The sequence below is a fragment of the Perna viridis genome, chromosome 12, assembly GCF_037379345.1.
Source record: "Perna viridis isolate PV_CMFRI_1.1 ecotype Kerala chromosome 12, ASM3737934v1, whole genome shotgun sequence".
Lineage (NCBI taxonomy): Eukaryota > Metazoa > Mollusca > Bivalvia > Mytilida > Mytilidae > Perna > Perna viridis.
Window position 1 is genome coordinate 10,057,514 of NC_142456.1, and position 19,439 is coordinate 10,076,952.

General features: G+C 32.0%; 1 protein-coding gene across 14 annotated transcripts in view; it reads left to right on the forward strand.

Moving 5' to 3' along the window:
• The window catches only part of LOC148601137 (uncharacterized), a 62,090-nt gene that overhangs the window by 6,033 nt on the left and 36,618 nt on the right, over positions 1-19,439 (forward strand). For 7 of the 14 annotated variants that reach the window (XM_088556155.1, XM_088556166.1, XM_088556169.1 and 4 more), the window contains exons 2-3: positions 15,337-17,267; positions 19,246-19,312. In XM_088556155.1, the coding sequence (XP_088412281.1) occupies positions 15,491-17,267; positions 19,246-19,312 (1,844 nt within the window). In that variant the 5' untranslated portion in view covers positions 15,337-15,490. Of the gene's footprint in view, positions 1-543; positions 647-6,539; positions 6,557-7,828; positions 7,851-9,861; positions 10,385-13,937; positions 13,958-15,336; positions 17,268-19,245; positions 19,313-19,439 lie in introns of those variants that run through there. The other 7 variants (XM_088556160.1, XM_088556164.1, XM_088556158.1 and 4 more) reach the window with 7 other exon arrangements.

The window sequence follows — 19,439 nt, forward strand, 5'->3', positions numbered from 1 at the left end:
TTTAGTATTGATTTCACAATTAACACCTATTGATACATTACAATTCACAACATACACTGATTAATGATAAACTTTGCACTGCATTTTTTATGATGATCTGTTTTATGTCCATGGCAATAAACAGGGGACATGAATTACCTGTTAGCCTCAGGTGTTGTCATCAAGGGGTTGTAAAATGCCCTTTTAGCCACATTACAGGTGAGGTACAGGTGAAATTTTATGGAAGACAATTTTAAAGATGAAAATAAGAGACTAAAATTTGACATTATTGAATATACTTGTAGTCCTAGAATCCTTATAGTTAATTGCAATATACCATTAAGAAATGGACAGTTGCTAAATTCAGGTTTTCTGTGGTTTGATGCCTATTATTTCTTGTATACTTTTGAAATCAATAGAAATTACTTTCAAAGGAAAGTTTGATTCATCATTTTCATGATGATCTCTTTTTACTTTAATTTCCTCAGCAGATTTTTACTTGCCCTGGTTGAGGGATGTGGGAATTTTTCATGTATTTAATTTTCATACTTCTTGTTTTCCCAGGTCAACTACAGCCCTAAAAATTCAACTGCTATGCTCAAAGTAAAGAACTATATTTCGTACATGTGCTATCTGAAATTGACTGAGTGTGCAGTGTGAATATCGGGTAACTGTACTGAAGTGTAATCATATATCACCAAAACATTTTTCTCTAGTTTAAACATCATATTAGATAGATAATCTAAGTTATATGGGTTCATGCTTGGATATGACATCAGAGGTGAAGATATAAATAATAAAATAAGTAGGAGTTATACGGATATGCGATTGTTATGATTTACACGATTCAGGTATATAAGGTGTATAAAACATAAAAATCCCTTTGTATTACACCTGTCATACATAACAATGCCAAGTATTCATGATGTCGGAAATAGTCCACATGCTTATAAATTGATAAACCAGTATGAGGGCTATTTATATGTACTTAATTTAAAGGGGTGTAATACATGATAGTAATCCTGTCATGCATATAACATAGTCAGGTTTCCAGGATATTGGTTATACCTTGCAAAACAAATATGTACATGTACCAGAAATATTTGTTTACATGTGTTTGTACATGTAGGTGTTATATAATTCAATTTAAAAAAAAAAAAACATATTTAAGAATGATCCACAATTTTGTTCATACCATATATACAACAGTTTTAGGTATTTAAGCTTATAATCAAGTATTTAGGGTACTTGTATTTAAATTTAATAAAAAAAAAAAAAAAAAACCAGAGAAATCTTTCCTCTAATTTTGTCACAAATTGTAAAACTCTCTGATAACAAATGGAGATTCATTTACATTGAACATGTATAATGCTACAGAAATTTGAGTTTTGACTGAAGACCATTTAACTTGTGATGCTCTTTAAATCTGTATTGGTTATTTCAACTATTTTTGATTAGCAGCAAATAAATTACATTTTGTACATGTACATGTACTTGTACAGATGATGTACATGTACATGCAGCATTTCAATAACATTGTATTATCATTGTATTAATAACAATGATCTGTTGAACTATGCCAGTATGGGTTCTTTGATAAAATATCCTGCATCCCTATGTGCACAATCCTTAATGGCATAGCACAGCTCTAGACTAGGGGAATCGGTGGGCGTCTGGGTCCCTCCTATGCTCAAAGAGATTGGTTAATTAATAAAGAAAAATTGGAGATCACTGGGGTACATATTCCTCCTTACTTAGGCCAGTTGGTGGACTATTTTTGGAATTTTTGGATCTGCTGCTGCTTGAGTCTTTCTTCTAAAGTTAAAGCTCAATGCACATTAGTGTATGCGTAATCTACTTAAAACTAAATAGAGGTATAGTAGGACTAAAAGGGCTTTGGAAAAATCTTAGAATTTTTGTTACAGTACTAGTGAAATGTGGCTGTTCTCTTTAACAGGCAATTCAATGTAACTCTATAAGCCAGTGATGAAAAGGTTCCAAGGTATTATGGAAATTCCCATGAATACTGAAACATGCCCTGTCATATTTCTAAAAAATTTGAAGAAATTAAAAGTCAATGATTATGACCATCAAATGCATGAATACATGACTCTTTTCGTTCTTGAAAGAATGTATACAAATGCACCAAGTTACCTGGGTTCTTATGCAACTATTTATACTTTTATATTAAACCTAATTTTATACAATGGAATAAGGTATGACTTCAAGCTGCATTTAATAATGAAGCACTGTAGAAATACGAGTAACTCTGCCTTGCATGGTAGTTCAAAACAATTACTCTAATTTTTTTTTAAAAAGATAGCAGATGCAGTGATATTTTGTTCTTATAATTTCTACATTTCATTATGAAATAATAACACATGACTGTAATGAGACACAAATTCAATATTTGTCCTCAACTGCAATGAAGAATGAGGCATCTAAATACATATACTTGAGTCTGTGCATCCATTCCTCATACTTTGTGGTCCCAATTCCTTGTAAATTGCTCTGGATTTTATTCAATTTTTGAAGTATTGCTAGTTAACATATGTAGTTGATCATATATTGCACTGCCATTTTGATTTGACAGGAGTTATGGGATGTTGTACATGCTACATTATTGGAACACTTGGTGAATGCAACTTCTCAGAAACCTTTAGACATATTTTGTTCCAATTATGTAGGATTGTTAGTCACCAAATGTAGTTAATCATATTGGGCTGCCATTTAGATTTGAATTTGACAGGAGTTATGGCACTTCGTTGAATTTGTATATGATACACTTATTTTAGCATGACTCTGTGGACACAACCCCTTGGAAACCGCTTACTGGATTTTGTTCATGCACTATATGTGGTTGATCATATTGCACTGCCGTTTTGATTCGACAAATTTTACTGGGGTTATGGGACTTTTGCACTTCAATATTTTTGTGGCGGCAGGGGACACTTGGTTATGTGTAGCAATCTTGTTGATGCATTTTTTTGATTGCACTAAGTAATCAGAATTTGGTCAATGGGAAACACTATAACCATCAGATGACATGCATATCTTAAAGGTCAAAGGGTTAAAAGGGGAACCATACTGACCATGTCAGGAAAAAAAATGTTAGTTTCATTTAATTGTCCAAACTTCCATGGGACAGGTTTATGATATTGGCTTGTCAAGCAAATCTAATATCAAGTTGATACTGTCTTATATCTAGATCCTAAGAAGTGTAAGTATATAGATATTATTTATGAAAAACCATAGAAATAATGGAATGTATACATGCACACTCAAAGTGACAAGTTTGTTTAAAACTGCTAGCATTTTATAGTTCAGCTTTATCTACATGCACACTCAAAGTGACAAGTTTGTTTAAAACTGCTAGCATTTTATAGTTCAGCTTTATCTACATGTACTTGTCTTCTCAGAGGAGGCAACTCAATAGGACAGAAAGCACACTTAACAGTTATGTAGAGAAGCATTGTACTTCATATCAAACTTCAAAGAAGTACATGTTCCCATAGCTCAAAACACACTCAATCTGTCAATATGACATCAGAATCCATTTGTTTTTGTTCTGTTGCTACATATTTTATCTGGTTCATGTGGTTTCAGGCTGGTTTTGGTGCAGTGCAGATGCATCTAATTATTTATATGCATTTACCATAGCTGTCTTCACCTGCATCATATATTTTCCAGATCTGTCAGATAATTTATTGATTTGATGGTCTGTTTGGCTGATGTTTTATGCAAGAAATGAAGAAATTATATCAGTTAGTTTTATTTGTGTAGATTTATATACTGTTTTTTATTACTTAAAATAGATCTTTTCTCATTACCCTGCTTTTTATTAAGATGAAGTATTGTGTTCATTTTTTTTTGTCAGTCCAGCTTGTTCCTTTTCTTGAAGGAAAACTGATTCTTTTTCAGCCTACATGTACATGTATATATAATTGATTTAAATTATTTCTACACTCTTCAGGTTAAAATTAAGATTTTTAAATGCTCACCAAAGTTCTTTATTTTACCATCTCAAATTGAGAAACAATTTAAATGTCGATCTGGATAGTAACTGAAGGAGAATTAAGCTATATTTTTAAAGTGATGATGAAACAAGATAAAATCAACATAATAATCTGCTTGTAATATACCAAGCATCCCAAAAATATTGATTCCACTTGAAATGGATCATACCAGTAAAAGTCATTGGATAATCTCACCAATTATTGGTGATCTGTCAGTGGACCTTTGATATTGCCATTTGGGTTGTCACGGCCAAGCATAACTGATTTTTTGTTTTTTTGTTCTGGTATTCAGATATTTTGTATGATTGCAAAATGCTATGGGTTTCATAATCATTCTATTTTTCCATTAAATCATGTATGAACATCCATAATTAATGTTTTACAATTTATAATTTTATCTGTCACCATTTACCTTTTTGGATTAATATTTTGATGAAGGTTTTCAGTTTTCTGCATGTGCTGTTAAGATTTAAGTCTTACCATTTCTCTTTTATCTGCCATTCATCAGTATTGTCTTGCTGTGTAGGGTATTTAAGGAAGTCACAACAGATGGAGAAAATGTTTCAGCAGTAACAGTGATAACAAAATAATAAATGATCTTGGAAATTTTAGCATTGTATTGTTTAATGATAACAGTGCAATGGATTCATTTTCAAAAACGTTTTTATCTGAAATTGAGTAATTTCTGCATACATGTGTCTAATAATTATATGCATTTTGTATGAAAATTGTATTTGCTTTTGAAAGAAAAAAATCAATTCTGTCTAAAATTGTGATTTCCTTATATTATTTATCTACAAATGTACTTATTATACATTGTTGTTACACTGTACATTAATTTTGAGAAACACTTGAGATGAACATTGTGTAACCTCACTTACTAATTAAACTAGTGCAATTTGCAAGTATGATACACATACATGTATATAGCTTCTGGAGTACACATACATGTATATAGCTTCTGGAATATCCTTATCTTCTGAAATAAATGTGCCAAACACTTTTGAAAATTGCACTCAATTTGGCTTCTTAAAAAAAAATTGTTTTTATTCTGAAATAGTGTAATTTCCATGTACATATATCACAATATAGTCTTACTCTTACATGTATAGTGCCTATAAATTGATAACCAGACAGATTTCATCCTGAATTATTTTAGCAGCACTTCAAATAAGTGACAAAATATACAGTTCATCATGGTTAAAGTGAAGGACCCACAAATATATATAAATATAAGTACCATCCAGAGGCAGCACTTCATTGTACATGTACATAGGTATATTTGAAATTTGCTGGGGTTTATTTTGGGTTATTTTATTTTAGCATGTTCTACTGAGTTTTTTTTATATGAGAGTTTTCTACAATATTGTAAAAAGAGCAGAAATGGTAAAACATATCTAATTCACCAACTGAAATCAAAACCAGTAAATACTCTCAGAGGTCACCATAAGGTCTTACACAAGTTTGTATACATTTGTAGTATATGTTTTGTCCACTATATATCAACAGGAACTCATCATGTCCGGATCTAGAAGTGATACATTCCTTGTTACCATAGTGATTCATTTCTTTAAAAACTTCCTGTAGTGAACTGTTTTGATTGCATGGTATGTAAAATTTTAAATTTGTCTCTCCAGTATGTTTGATTTGAAAAAAAATATACCAGTTTTGCGTGATAGAGTACCTGTATGATTCAGTTGCTTTGTCTTACATCAGTATGTTCTGTAATACCTCTTTAAAACAAACAATCTATAACAATGTTTTTGTCAAAGCCCTACCAGAGTTAGAAATAGTAGTCTGCCTGCCAGCCTGAGACTGGCTATTTTTGGCAACTTTAGTGAAAATATGTATAGCCATATAGTAAATATATTGAAAAATTGTATCCAGGACTGGCTAAATGGGAGTGAGTTTCCTACCCTAGCCCAACAAAGTATTAAAATCCATGGAAACAAAAAATAAGGTAAGTGGTGTTCAGCTAATCGGTCTGTCTGTCTGTCTGTCTGTTGCCTGCAATTCCTCTCTTCTTATTAAACTGGATTAACATGAAACCTAATGATATGTATAATGATGTGTATATTGTCAAGAATTTTATAAACAACGTGTTATGTTTTCATGACATACATGTAAATACATGGAATGAAGTTGTAGAATCTTAACAATCTTTGCACTTCTTATTCAAAATACAAAGAAACTATGTACTTGACATTTCTTTCTATTTCTACCATTCAACTATATCGCCAAACAGTATCTGGTATTTTATGAACTATGTACAGATGGTGTAAGCCTTTCTCCTAAACAACATACAATATCTGTTTATACATTAGGATTAGATCATCGTTAAAACAATAGGGTCATTTCGCTTGTTTTCTGAAGTTTCTTGGGTTGATTCCATGGCGGAAAATTAGTTTGCACTCTGTTTTATTAGATGATGTAACTTTAAACTAAGGTTACCTACATTGTGAATTTAAGGAATATTATGATTGACAGTTTTAGTGCTGAGGTAATTTGTTTTGATTAGAAGTGGTTGAATCATTAATCTGGATAGTATTACAATAGACAAGGTAAGCTATTGTCATGGTTTTACATGTATATTTGAGCATGTTATTGTTATTTATAGGAAAACATTGTAAATCTGTTTTAAGAACCTGAAATTATTCTAGCATACTTCAGGAAAACTGCATCCCTATCTGTACTACATTTTATTCCCATCAACGAAGTTTATATTCATAGGTACAAGTACATCATAGTTTATCCCCCTTGCTGTCACACGGTTTGTGTAAGGCTTAATTACTTTGAAATTGTTTTAAAAGAAGAATTATGTGTCATTTTGTCATCAACTTTGTTCTAGTGTAAATTTTTCAAGCATTTCTGGACAAATCACAATTTTCTCATTTGAGTGAAGAATGCTCCAAGCGAGGTTTGTACCACTGCAAATGACTGAATGGTATACATGCTTTTTTAATGAGAATGGTTATGGTGAATACAAGAAAATGCTTTTCAAGGAGACAACAGCCCCACCTGGATGAAAAATATCAGCTCAAGGCCACTAAGGACAGTCATATCAAGCTGCTCTATAAGACGATGTTATTTACCATGTTACCTACCGGGTACATGTACATATGTAGCTCCTGGCAGCTACTGTGAAAGTACTATTCTTTGTGGGGTACCAATTTTCATGGCTTTCGTGGGTAGGCCCAAGCATGAAATTTGATTCCCAACGAAAAGGAGATTTTCATGGATGTGTAACAGTATAGTGAAAACCTTAAAACCAGGAATTCAAGAATCCACAAATTTGTTTTTCTTCCCAACTTGAAAATTGGTATCCATGAATTAAAGTACTTTCACAGTACTTGCCACCTTGCTCAAACACAACTTCAAGTTCAAAATGAGCTGTAACTAAGTCTATGATGTTGTATTCAAGTGTCAATAGTTTTTTTTTTTTCATTTTTATCTTGCTTAAATTGGGTCATCTTCCAAAATGAAGCATCAAAGACTTTTAAAAGCTGATAATCATTATAAATACTTTTGAAGCAGAGTTTTCTTACGACTTAATCCAAAATAATTAGATTATTTCTAAACCTCTTTGGTATGTCTTTCCTTGAAATGTACAAAAAATAAATAAGAAATTTAACCTTGCAAAATGCAGTTAAACATCTTAGTCATCAAGGTGTTTTGTTTACCTACATGTGCACCAGATACATGTAAGATTTTGTCGGATATTGTTTTTTATCATTCTCTAATAATACTTCAATTGAAATCAGATTCTATGTAACTTATCCTTAAGGAAGAAGATAAATCAACAAGTCTTTTATTTAATCATAGGTGAGACTGTAATGTCATTTGTTTATGTTTGAGGTAAGAAATTTTTTTCTGAGATCTGATTTGATAACTTTTAGTGGAAATTGATTGTTCAGTGGAATTTAATCTGTCGAAATTGAACTCCTTTCAGGCTGTGATTTGTCTTTTGTGAAAAGTATATGTATATTATAGAAACCTAGCTGTCTAAATTTAACACCTTTCTGGCTGTGATATGTGTATTTCTTTTTGAAAATTTATTGTGCTGTGAAACGTGTAAACTGAGCTCTTTGAATTTGGACTGAAAAATTTGTTGAGCAAATGAGTTGTATATATAAATTTGTTTTCATAACTATATACATGTATACTGTAAATGGATTAATTATACCCCCACAAATGAAGTTAGGGGGATATATAGATTACTTTTAGCAGTTGAATAGCTGAAAGTAAGAGATTTTTACTTACAGAGTAGGATAAATTTTCCCTATTTCCAATTCAACAAGGTCAGAGGTCACAGTCAACTCAATGTAGTTTCGGTAACATTGTGATAAAGTCATATCACAGTTCTGACAAATTACTGTATCCCAGGAATGCCCTATTCAAACCTAATATTCAATTCAAATCTTGAATATACAAAAGAAGTATATATTATCCTTCATATTCAGTAAAAATGATGTAAATTCCTTCTCTACTTTAGAAATAAATCACAAAATCTCCATTTTATCATTGTTTCACCACAGGCTGGCTTTTTATGTCACATTGTTTGACCCTGAGCAATAGTGAGGGGTCAAATGACAACATAAATGACCAGCCCATGGTAAAACAATGATAAAATGGAGTTTCCATGTTATATTACGATTCTAATAGAACTAGTTTCTTCATATTTTTGAATAGATGCAGCCTATATTTTGTATGTATTGCATGACATGTTGGTCATGTGTTAATCACTTATTTACCATGGGTGTGGTTTAAAGAGCTTTGAAGCACTTCATATTAGAATCAAGATGGTAAAATTAAGATTTTCAATGTGCAAGCTTCAGTGAGAAACTGAAATATTGATTTTACCATAAAGAGTGGAGAAATAGTTTACATCAAGAGTAATCTTAAAAAACAAATAGTTTCTCCCATAAAATCTGTAGATAATTTGGAAAATGTTAAAGAGACAGGAAACCTCTTTCAGAAATTTAACCACTGCCTGGTTAAAAAGTCACCTGCATTTTAAATCATTAGTTTTGAATGGAAGACAAAAATTCTGTCTGATACATTTATAGCATGTATATATACATTATACATCTGAGAGTACATTTTTTTCTAAGTGAAAGGAATAATGTTTAAATATGATTATATAAATAATATATAAATCTGTATGACACTATCTTTTACATGTACTACAGATGATTATGAAATTCTTATTGCATGGTCATCAAAAAGTCTATACATGTATAGATATGCATTTTAAGCTTATAATCTTAAGGACAGGGTTTTACATAACAGTATCTAAATGTATACTATTGCATGATTTTGAGCACTTTAAGTATAAAAATGCTTCTTGATACGTTATTAAAGATATATCTAATGTATCAGGCTTAAATATAGTTATAAATACATGTAATAAACATTTATCCATAACTTTAGCTGAGAACTCCCTCACACTTCTGGCAATGTGAAGCAGGAAGTACATAAGTACAGATTCATTAAGAGGAAACTATATGTGTCACCTGTACTCTTGAAATCATGCCATTTATGGAACTTTGTAATTGATTCATAAGGATTGAGATCTGATAACATTTTGTTTTTTTTTTTTGTCTCAATGATTTACACCTGCACATTGTTGAGCATTATAACTTAACAGATCCAGATTTGAAGGTTAAGTCTGCAGTCTTAATTGTTTCTTAAATAAAGGAAGTCTTTTGTCTAAACTTGTCTATGTTTTTCACCAAACCAAAGCCAAAATTATTTCCAATCCCTATAGTAAAATATGAGAAGATGGAAGTTCATTAGGCTATTTTCACTCCTTAAGGTGTTTTTAATGTGTATAATGTATGTATATAATAACAGGAAATATATAACCATTGAGTTGCCGTACACTCCTGAGACACCATGTTTTGTATTTTTTGTATTTTGCGCTATGAAACACAGGAAAGGAAGTATTTCTATTGTATTGTGAGTGCTGCTTATGGTAATGCTTTATACATGTATCATTGGAATATAAATGCATGGATTATCATCATCACATATATTCATTGTCATACCAGTGTTCAAGTTAGACCTTTTTAGACTTTTTAAGTTTATTCGTGGCTAGAATATTGTTTCATTCTGAAGTGGACATGAGTAACTTCAAGTGATTTTTGATCACATGACTGCCAAAGTATTTTCATGGTAGCAAGCTTACCTCCAGTGTGGATGGTTTTGGGTGTGTACCAATGATTTTAAAATAGACCTTTTTTATATTCCCAACTTTGACTTCATTTAAAAAAAAAATTGAGCAAAGGGAAGTAACTTTCTAACCCGACAGACTGGTTTACTGTCGGATTGGAGCAATTAATGGACAGCAGTATACTTCAAATTCAAACATTTGACTTACTGGAACTGCAGTAAGTACTTGGATACTTTTAAACAACTTTTTTCAAACCATTTAGTTACTTACCGAAAGAAAAATAATTTTATTTATGGCAATTTTCTTAGTAACCAAGGGAAATTATTTTCTGAAACAACATACATAGGCAGAACTAGTTAGAGGAACCATGTAATTGAGTAATTCTTGGCAAAAGCATTTTTTGTTCAAGAAAACAGACATGTAAGATTTTAACTGATTCTGCCATGGGCATGATAAGATCATATAATTGCAATTATAAATATCAGTTTAATACCAGTGATATATGAAAAAGGCCTTTTGGTTGTCACCTTCTCATTAAGTGTGTGACAAATAGCAAATACAGTGATGACCAGTTGGCTCAGAGTCAATGTGTTCTAGTGGGATGACATGCCTACCCCCCCCCACCCAAGCTGTTGCTTCTGTGAGCTACACATGAAGTACAGTAAAAATCTGACTCAGCTTATCGTACAAGTGCAAAGCAGGGCCTGGTTCAATTTTACCAAATATTTGATCATCGTGAAATGCACGAAACATCTTGCTTTGGACAAAGTAATCAATCAATCAATTAATCAAAGTATGCTTGAAAAAAAACATGTAGAGTGTAGCTCGATAGCAACTTTTGGATCCAAATGGGAATCCCTTTTCCCGGTTATCATTTTTAATAATAGATATTTTTGTGGTTTTGCTGTATTCTTTAATTGTGACATTCTTGTATAAGCATTGTCTTGCAGTATTCATGTCAATATACATGTACACTGTACTCAAACATTACAGGTACACAACTCTGACTATGGTCAGTTTGGGGAACTCTGGATGAACACACCATTTTAACTTGCCCATGTTAATGAAACATTTATCCATCTAATAACATTTGCTGAAGTCTGTTTTAGTAATCTTAAAATTTGGAGATACCATATAAATAAATTTAAGGTTGGTTATTACCAGGGCCATTAGGAAAAAAATAACACCACTGATCAATTTATATAATGGCAAGTGAAGACAGTATCCACTTGTCTTAAAAATTGGATATGTGTTAACAGTCTGTAACTGCCAGAGAGGTGGGGTCTGGGGTTTGGAACCCATTTTGTTGGAAATGTAATTAATTTTTCTGGAAAAATTTGGCTATATAATCAGCAAAGACCTGGAACTCCCCTTTTTTTTTAGTGATTTCTGAATCATCCTCTGTATTCCTGTTTGAACCATTTGAACAAACGCCTGTTTGGTAAAGGCTTCCTTTATTCCCATGGCAACTGGCAAAATTATATCACTTGAAGTGTTCTGTTAATTAATCTTAACTGGACCATTACAATATTTTGTCCTTGGGTTATATCAGTGCTTCCTTTGCCCATGACAAGTGGAAAAGACACAATTCATCTGACCTGTAGTGTAAATATTTAGTCTATGAAACAAAACAAAGGTAAAGTTTCAGGTAATTCTACATTTGTTTTCTCCCACGCACCCATAAAACATGACCAACCTTTTCTCTCATAGTAATCAGTTTTATGTCTGCTTATAATAAGCCCTTGTAATTAAAGGCTTTCACATGCACTCTTGTGATCTAAATTACATGTATATAATGAACCTGATTGGTTATAATTCTGAGACTGTAATGTATTATTGTCTAGCTAAATTTTATGATTTCCATGATTTCTAAATTTAAAGACGAAGTGATAACTTTGATTTACTAGACAGTATATTTCTTTGAAATAATAAAAAAATGAAGATAGGGATTTATTCTGGGAAAATGCATGTATTGTTAAATAAAGATGATGATATTGATTTTGCTCACACAAGGCAAATTAAAATGAATATGTATAATATCTTGGTACTTTGATAAGTTTGAAAACTTTAATGATTTTTGAAAGAGTTCATATTCATTATTTGTGTGTGTGTATGTGTGTGTGTGTGTGTGTGTGTGTGTGTGTGTATATATATATATATATATATATACATACATACATACATACATACATACATACATACATATATAAATACCGGTATCTGTTATTGGGCTCTCTTCTGGAGGATACGGGGAGGTCATTAACTATTGTACAGGTGTATTCCTCAATTTAGCATTTTTTATACTGCCCATGCCTATAATATATCGCTAAATAAAGATTTGCAGTAAAACCTATCTGAACCAAACTTCATTGGTTCTGTTAAGACAATTACCATGGAAGAGTAACCAAGGAAACCAAGGTTCTAGCAGAAATCACAAGAGTGTAATCCAGGGACAAAGACTAGACATAGATAACAGACAGACACAACAATGAACATTAAATACCCAAATTAATACATACGAAGTAACAAAAGTAAATGAGCAACTCTGACTGCTTCAAAAACTGTGAGCATGGACCTGGTGCACCAGTAGGGTAAGTGTATCCTGTTTTTCTAGAAACACCTGTCGAGTTGTTCATAAAAAAGTGAAGTCCAGGGTACATGAGAGAGGAAAGGAAAACTTTGACACATTGCACAAATCGGTTTTCATGGTGCAGATGGATACATCGTAACGATCCACGGGTTCATGATGACAACCATAAAACTTTTGTAGTGATGACTTCAATCTTGTAGCAACATAACCTGTTCCAGAAGCCTAATTGTAAGTAGTCTAGCGGGATACAAAAAGTCTGTCGTTACAGCAAGGTCTAGCATAAGGTATGAGTTTGATATGAAAACTCCATATACAGGTGCTGAAGTGATATTGCCACAGATGAAAGGAAAGTTGACAATACGGAATGAAAAGTCATTGTGTTTGTCACATAGTTTGGTAAATAGATTTCCTTTACTATTGATCTCAAAGTGTACAACTTGTACTTGAAGATTCAAAATTTATTGATATTGGTACAAAAATGTATAAATGGACTAAAGAATTGTGAGCATCTGTATTAGATAGATTTTCCAAATGCTACAGCTTTTCTTACTTCATAAATGAATTTAACTCTAAAATAAGCAACTACATTTTCTTCATTTGAAAATTGTTACATGTACATGTAGTTGAGCAAATTATAATCTACTGACTTGAATGAAACACCCTGTATTAACAGTTTATATGAACACTATATATTGATGAAAGATATATAGAAAAAGACTTATTTATGATGTGGAATTCAGAGTAAGACATTGTAAGGGGTGTGTTAAAAATACAATGTATGTCTGATGTATTTGGTATTTTGTAGTGACCTCTGACCTATTAAGATAAAAGAAAATTACTTCAACGGACCCATAAATTTGAAATAAGTATTTTAGATTGATTTATGATAATGTTAAAAGCTGTCTTTGTTTAAATAGTTATTTTACTGTGATTTACAGTGATAAAGATAGAAATTAGGTATCTTAAGTGAGACAGTAGAGGTATTAAACTAAAATAGACTTTTCATGTTTAAGAGATGGAGGTCTTTATTGTCACTTTCTAACAGAAGTTCAGACAACTAATGTACAAGTAGGTCACAGTGATTAAAAAAGGATATCGGTACTTATGATATCACTTTCGGAAGGATGTCAAGAACTTCCTCTCATAATATGTTTGTTTTGACGAATAAATTTACATATACATGTACATGGTTGATATAAGGTAAGCTTCATTTTGCTTACTATTTCATGTAGCTTAAGTTCATGACATGTGTTCTGGTTGGTTGGTCAGATTGGTCTAAATAATGAAATATAAATTACCACTTTTGTCAAAAATGTTCATGGTAGATTCTCAGTGAATACAGGTTCATGCAACATTACTCTGTGGATTCAGTTGTTTGTATTATCTCCCTTGAAATTTTGTAGGTTTGTTTTACTTATATGGGTGAAGTTGCCGTTGGTTCTGTAGAGAAATTGTCGTTAAATTTGCTGGTTGATTAGAGACAAGTCACCTTTGAACTTACATGTACAAAATGTTTTGTCTCTTAAAATTGCATATAGATGAGTTTTGGCATGGATAATTAGAACGGGATCATTGAGTGAAGTGTTTAATAGAAAGCGAAAATTTGTTGTTTATTTAACATCAAAATTTGTTTTAGTTGTATGATGGTACCAACCTGTCTCTGTTGTTGGCAGCTTGGTCATTGTTATTGTTGTTGCTGGTTCTTAATTTTTCATTTTTTACTGTAAATTAAAATAAAACTTAGCCAATATTTTTATATTCCGAAAGACATTGGTGGCAATTCCCATAGGTTTTTGAGGTTTTCTCTGACCACTTTTGAAAATCAGGGGCTAAAAGGAGGAAAATGTGTGTTATCATTTAAATATTAGATTAAAAAAGTTTATTTTGACTACAGGGAATAAATAAATTTGTTGTCTGATTTTGAAAAAAAAAATTACCAAAACTATTATTTTCTTTGAGATTTCCAGTGAGAACTTTGAGAAGACTTTGTAGAGGCTGAAAAAATTGTGTCCCTCCATTCCATGATTGTGCCAAGATTCCATACATCATGTAAATGTACATCTATTTGAAGGATTAACTAAATGTACTTCTAGTAAAAGTTGACTTTAAAGAAAAAAAAATAGTACACCTGTTGAATGACCTCAGTTTTGTGGTCAATTTAGATAATAAAAAGAAAAGGATTCCTTGTTTACATTTTAATGAGATTACTCAGCATTGAATTATGTAATTTTTTAATTTCTCAGCCTGATAACACTTTAATTTTTTCCTTCTGTAAACCAGTACAAACAGTATTATTTTGATAATCATTTACAAATTTGACTTATGAATTTATGTACATTGCTTGGAAACAATTTGATTTAAATATAAACAAATAACTTCATTGTATTTATTTCATGATTTTGTTTCAGTTTCTTTAAATCCCTGTAAAACGATCTTACTGTCAGCTTTCTTAAATTTGATGATTTTCAGATTAACATGTACTTGTAAGTTAGAGGGTATTGCAGTTAGTGTTTGCACAAAATTGACCATACATTAAATACTGAATAAATTTTAAAAAATTATTTAATTTTTTTTTTCAGATTGATATACATATCCAGTATACGTTTTAAATGGGAATGAAGATGCTTGAATACCACAAGGATTATTTTGATCTCAGAAACCATGTTATCTAATTAAATATACTTGGATTTTCATATCAATAATGTGAATGATTTTTTCAAGAAAATAATAGTAATGGATACCAAAGACTCAACCAAAGTGACAGAAAAGGAAGATGCTAAAACTGGGATTAAATATAGAATGACTAAAACAAAACCAGCAAATTTTAATGATTTGAAAGCAAGGTTTGATAAATCTGGGGACATTGCTAGTGGAACCAAAAGTAACAAAACTGTAACCACAACTTCTATACAAACAACTACTTCTCGTTTTCAAAGAAACACAGCTTTACGCTCATCAAGGGATAAACTTGATAATGATATAGACCTATTGAGCCAAACAAAATTTTCAATTGACAAAGATGGGGTTGTTGAACCGCAAGTGGCTGTGTCCCGTGTTTTTCAACGAGGGGGTAACAAAGTGTGCCAAGCCACTGTGGAGAATAAATTACAAAAACAAGACTCTGGTGAAATATCAATGGCACCTAAGACTAAATCAGCTGCATCGTCAATTTTAAGTGCAAATATAGCTTTGGCAAGGGTGCGGCCTGGTTCTGGCAGTAAAAAGGAGGAGACAACTAGTGCCAGTAGTATTCAACAAAATTTTAATGCAATAACTAAAAATTCCTACAGCAGCACTACTTCAACTACTCATATAGAAAGTTCATCATCTGGGACAAAAACTGAGAATCGTTCATATACAAGTAAATTCTCTTCAAGTTCTACTGACAAAAAGCCAACAAAAGAAACTGGACTAAGTCATGCAAAAGTTATAGCAGAATCCAATGTTGATAAACTAAGTAGGACAAATTCTTCTGGGTCAGATTTGTCTGATACTCGATCAAACATATCACGCAACAATAGCTTTAACAAAGTAAGCACTAATACAAAACCTCGTCCTTTTAGCCCTACTGGAGGTTCAGATAGTGGCGATTGTTCTGTACGGACTTATAAAACTCAAACTAGTAGCTTAACAAGGACTGCTTCTGCTGGTGCTGATGATGTTAAACCAGAATGGATGGAAAAGAGGGAAAAGCTGGTTTCAAATTTTCAAACTCGGTTGAAGCATCGACCAGTTGGAGACTCAATTGAGACAAAACCCATCGAAAAATCAAAGACTTCAAATGTAGTGCAATCAAGACTTAAAGAAACAAAATCTGACACTAAAATATCTAGTAATGTTACCAATGTTTCTAAACAATTTAAAGTTCCTCTTTCTCCTAGGGGGAGTAACTCTTCTAATAGAAGTAATTCTCCCAAGGGTAGACAATCCCCTAGATCTCCTAGAGGAAGCTTGAGTCCTAGAGATAATAAAAGTACGGAAATTGAAGAATTTACCAAAATAAGAAAAAATATTTTTGAAAGAAGAGAAAGTAAACAAGACTTACCTGTTAAAGTAGAGAGAAGTCATTCCTCAGAGGCAACTGCCTCTGCTGCTATATATGAACCAAGGAAAATGACAGCTGACATTTTCAAAAAATTAAAAAGTGACTATGAAAAAAGGGATGAACAAGTTATGAAAGAGAAAATACATGTGCATAGGACACTCATTGAACGTAAACATTCCTTTGAAAACTCAAAATCATCCTCTGCCCCAGGTTCACGCCTTCAGACACTTAAACGATTACAGGAAGATGGGAAAATACCAAATGTTCGAGCAGTGTCATCCTCGTTGAATTTAGAGTTGGGAAGACCGAGAGCTGCAAGTACTGGTAGTATTACTGCTGATCTTTACAATGACAATATCTATGAGGCAATGGGAGAGGAGTATCATGATTTTGACGGATTTGAGAAATATTCAGACAGCTCCACATCTGATAGTGAGGCAATCTATGATTATATCAGAGATACAGGTAAGTTGAGTAAAACTATCAGAGCAGGTAGCAGTGAGTACAGTATATATAGCTACATGTACATGTATATGTAACAGTGCATATATATCTACACTGTCCCAGATACCGACAATTAAAGGGATGATACAGCACCCTTCTCCTGTTTTGATGTTTTAAAGCGCCCTCTATAAGAACATGAAATTTTATTTCCTTATCATTCATTCAGCATCTTTAAGTAACAAACTGGTTCTTGAATATGATTACTTTCATGAACCATGACCTTAAATTAAAGCATAATAATTACCATATAACAATGAATGTAACATGTATAATACATGTGTACATATATATAATATTTATTGCACCTTATTTGTTGACATATTTAATTTTCATATCTTTAATAAATAAAATTAAATGACAATTGGTAAACATCCTGATAGATTAAAATTGTGCAATCATAGGCTGTTGGTATAGTAGAAGTGATTTAGGTAAATTGATTTAAAAATGTGCTAAATTAGTTTTTACAGCAAGGTTGCTGTCCATGTGTATTCTAGTCGATCATTATACTTCATCCACCACTGCAAATGATACGTAACGATACTTTTAATGGAAGCAGGAACTACATGTACAATCTACATGTAGTGGAACTCCACAACTACATGTATTACTTGAATTTTCCATGCATATGTACATGTAGGTCCTTTTTTTTATTTCTAATATACACCTTTTTTTACCTTCAGTGATTATTTAATGTGTTTAAGTTGATGCATAGCTAGACTGATCATTGAGAAATTAAAATTAAAAAAAAAGTACATGTACAGATAGAAAAAAATTGAATGGGATCATGCATAAACATTTTACATGTACATGTTTGATAATTGCTATCATTAGTTTTTTTAAAAGTTATATTCATGTACAATTTATGTCAATTGTCATGAGGTACATGTACTGTTTACAATGTATGTTAAAAGTCTCTTTCAAATAGATAGCAAATTAAAGCAAAATATGTTTTCAGTTCAAATATATGCCAAATACTGTGAAAGTACTATTGTTTATGAGCTAGACCACAAAATTAATAGATTTTCATTGATGTGTATACTGAAAACCTTGTGAATTCAGAAATCCATGTATCCTCCCTAATCCACAAAATTTGGTATCCCCAAATTTAAGTACATTCACAGTAATCTCTATCACACACACACCCACACACACACACACACACACACACACACACACACACACACACACACACACACACACACACACACACACACACACACACACACACACACACACACACACACACACACACAGACACACACACACACACACACAAAAATAAAATAAAATGATGGAAAGGGATGGCTTATTACCAAATCACTGAGGGGTCAAACTCTCTTTCCTGTAAAGTATGTTTACAGGACTTACAGGATTTATTTATCATCAATTCAGATTTTATATCAATGAAATGTACACAGACACCTGGACAACATTTTTATTACCTTCAGGGATGACATTGAACATAGTATAGATTTATAACGCAGGTCGCGAGTTTACCTTTGGATTTATACAATTACCAACACCTTTTTTTCGGTGCAAGTGGTCAGTATTTTAATACAAATCATATTTTTTAACATACATGTACAGTAAACATTCATTTTGAATCTTTACATGTACATTGTACAATAAATGTAGTACTCAGATGAGATTTCTGTTAAAGTTTATGTGGAAGGATTATATCCACTACATTTGACCTTGGTTGGTTGTCTGGAATGTGACTATTGCTGATATGTTATCAATGAGGATTTAATGGAACAAATTGTATGAAACAGATGTTGTGAAAGGAAGTTTTATCAAGAAAGCTATTTCATTCATGTCATTTGGAGAAGTAGGGTACATTGTATTGCTTGTAAGTACAAATTCTTTTTTTCGCTGATGCATAGGCCATAGTGTTCATAAACATTGTACTTTCACTTTGGCTTATACCTTCTATTTATAGATCCAAATCAGAAAGTAGAAAAGAAAGGACAGTTTAAAGCCCCAGCTAGACGATACGGCCAGAAAAGGTAGGTACATGTATATGTACATTTGTACAGAATGTACATTGTATATTCTATATGTTTGCAGTACCGTGAGGTGATATTGTACTACATGTTTATATAACATAACAGCTTATTATAGAGTTTTAACTTG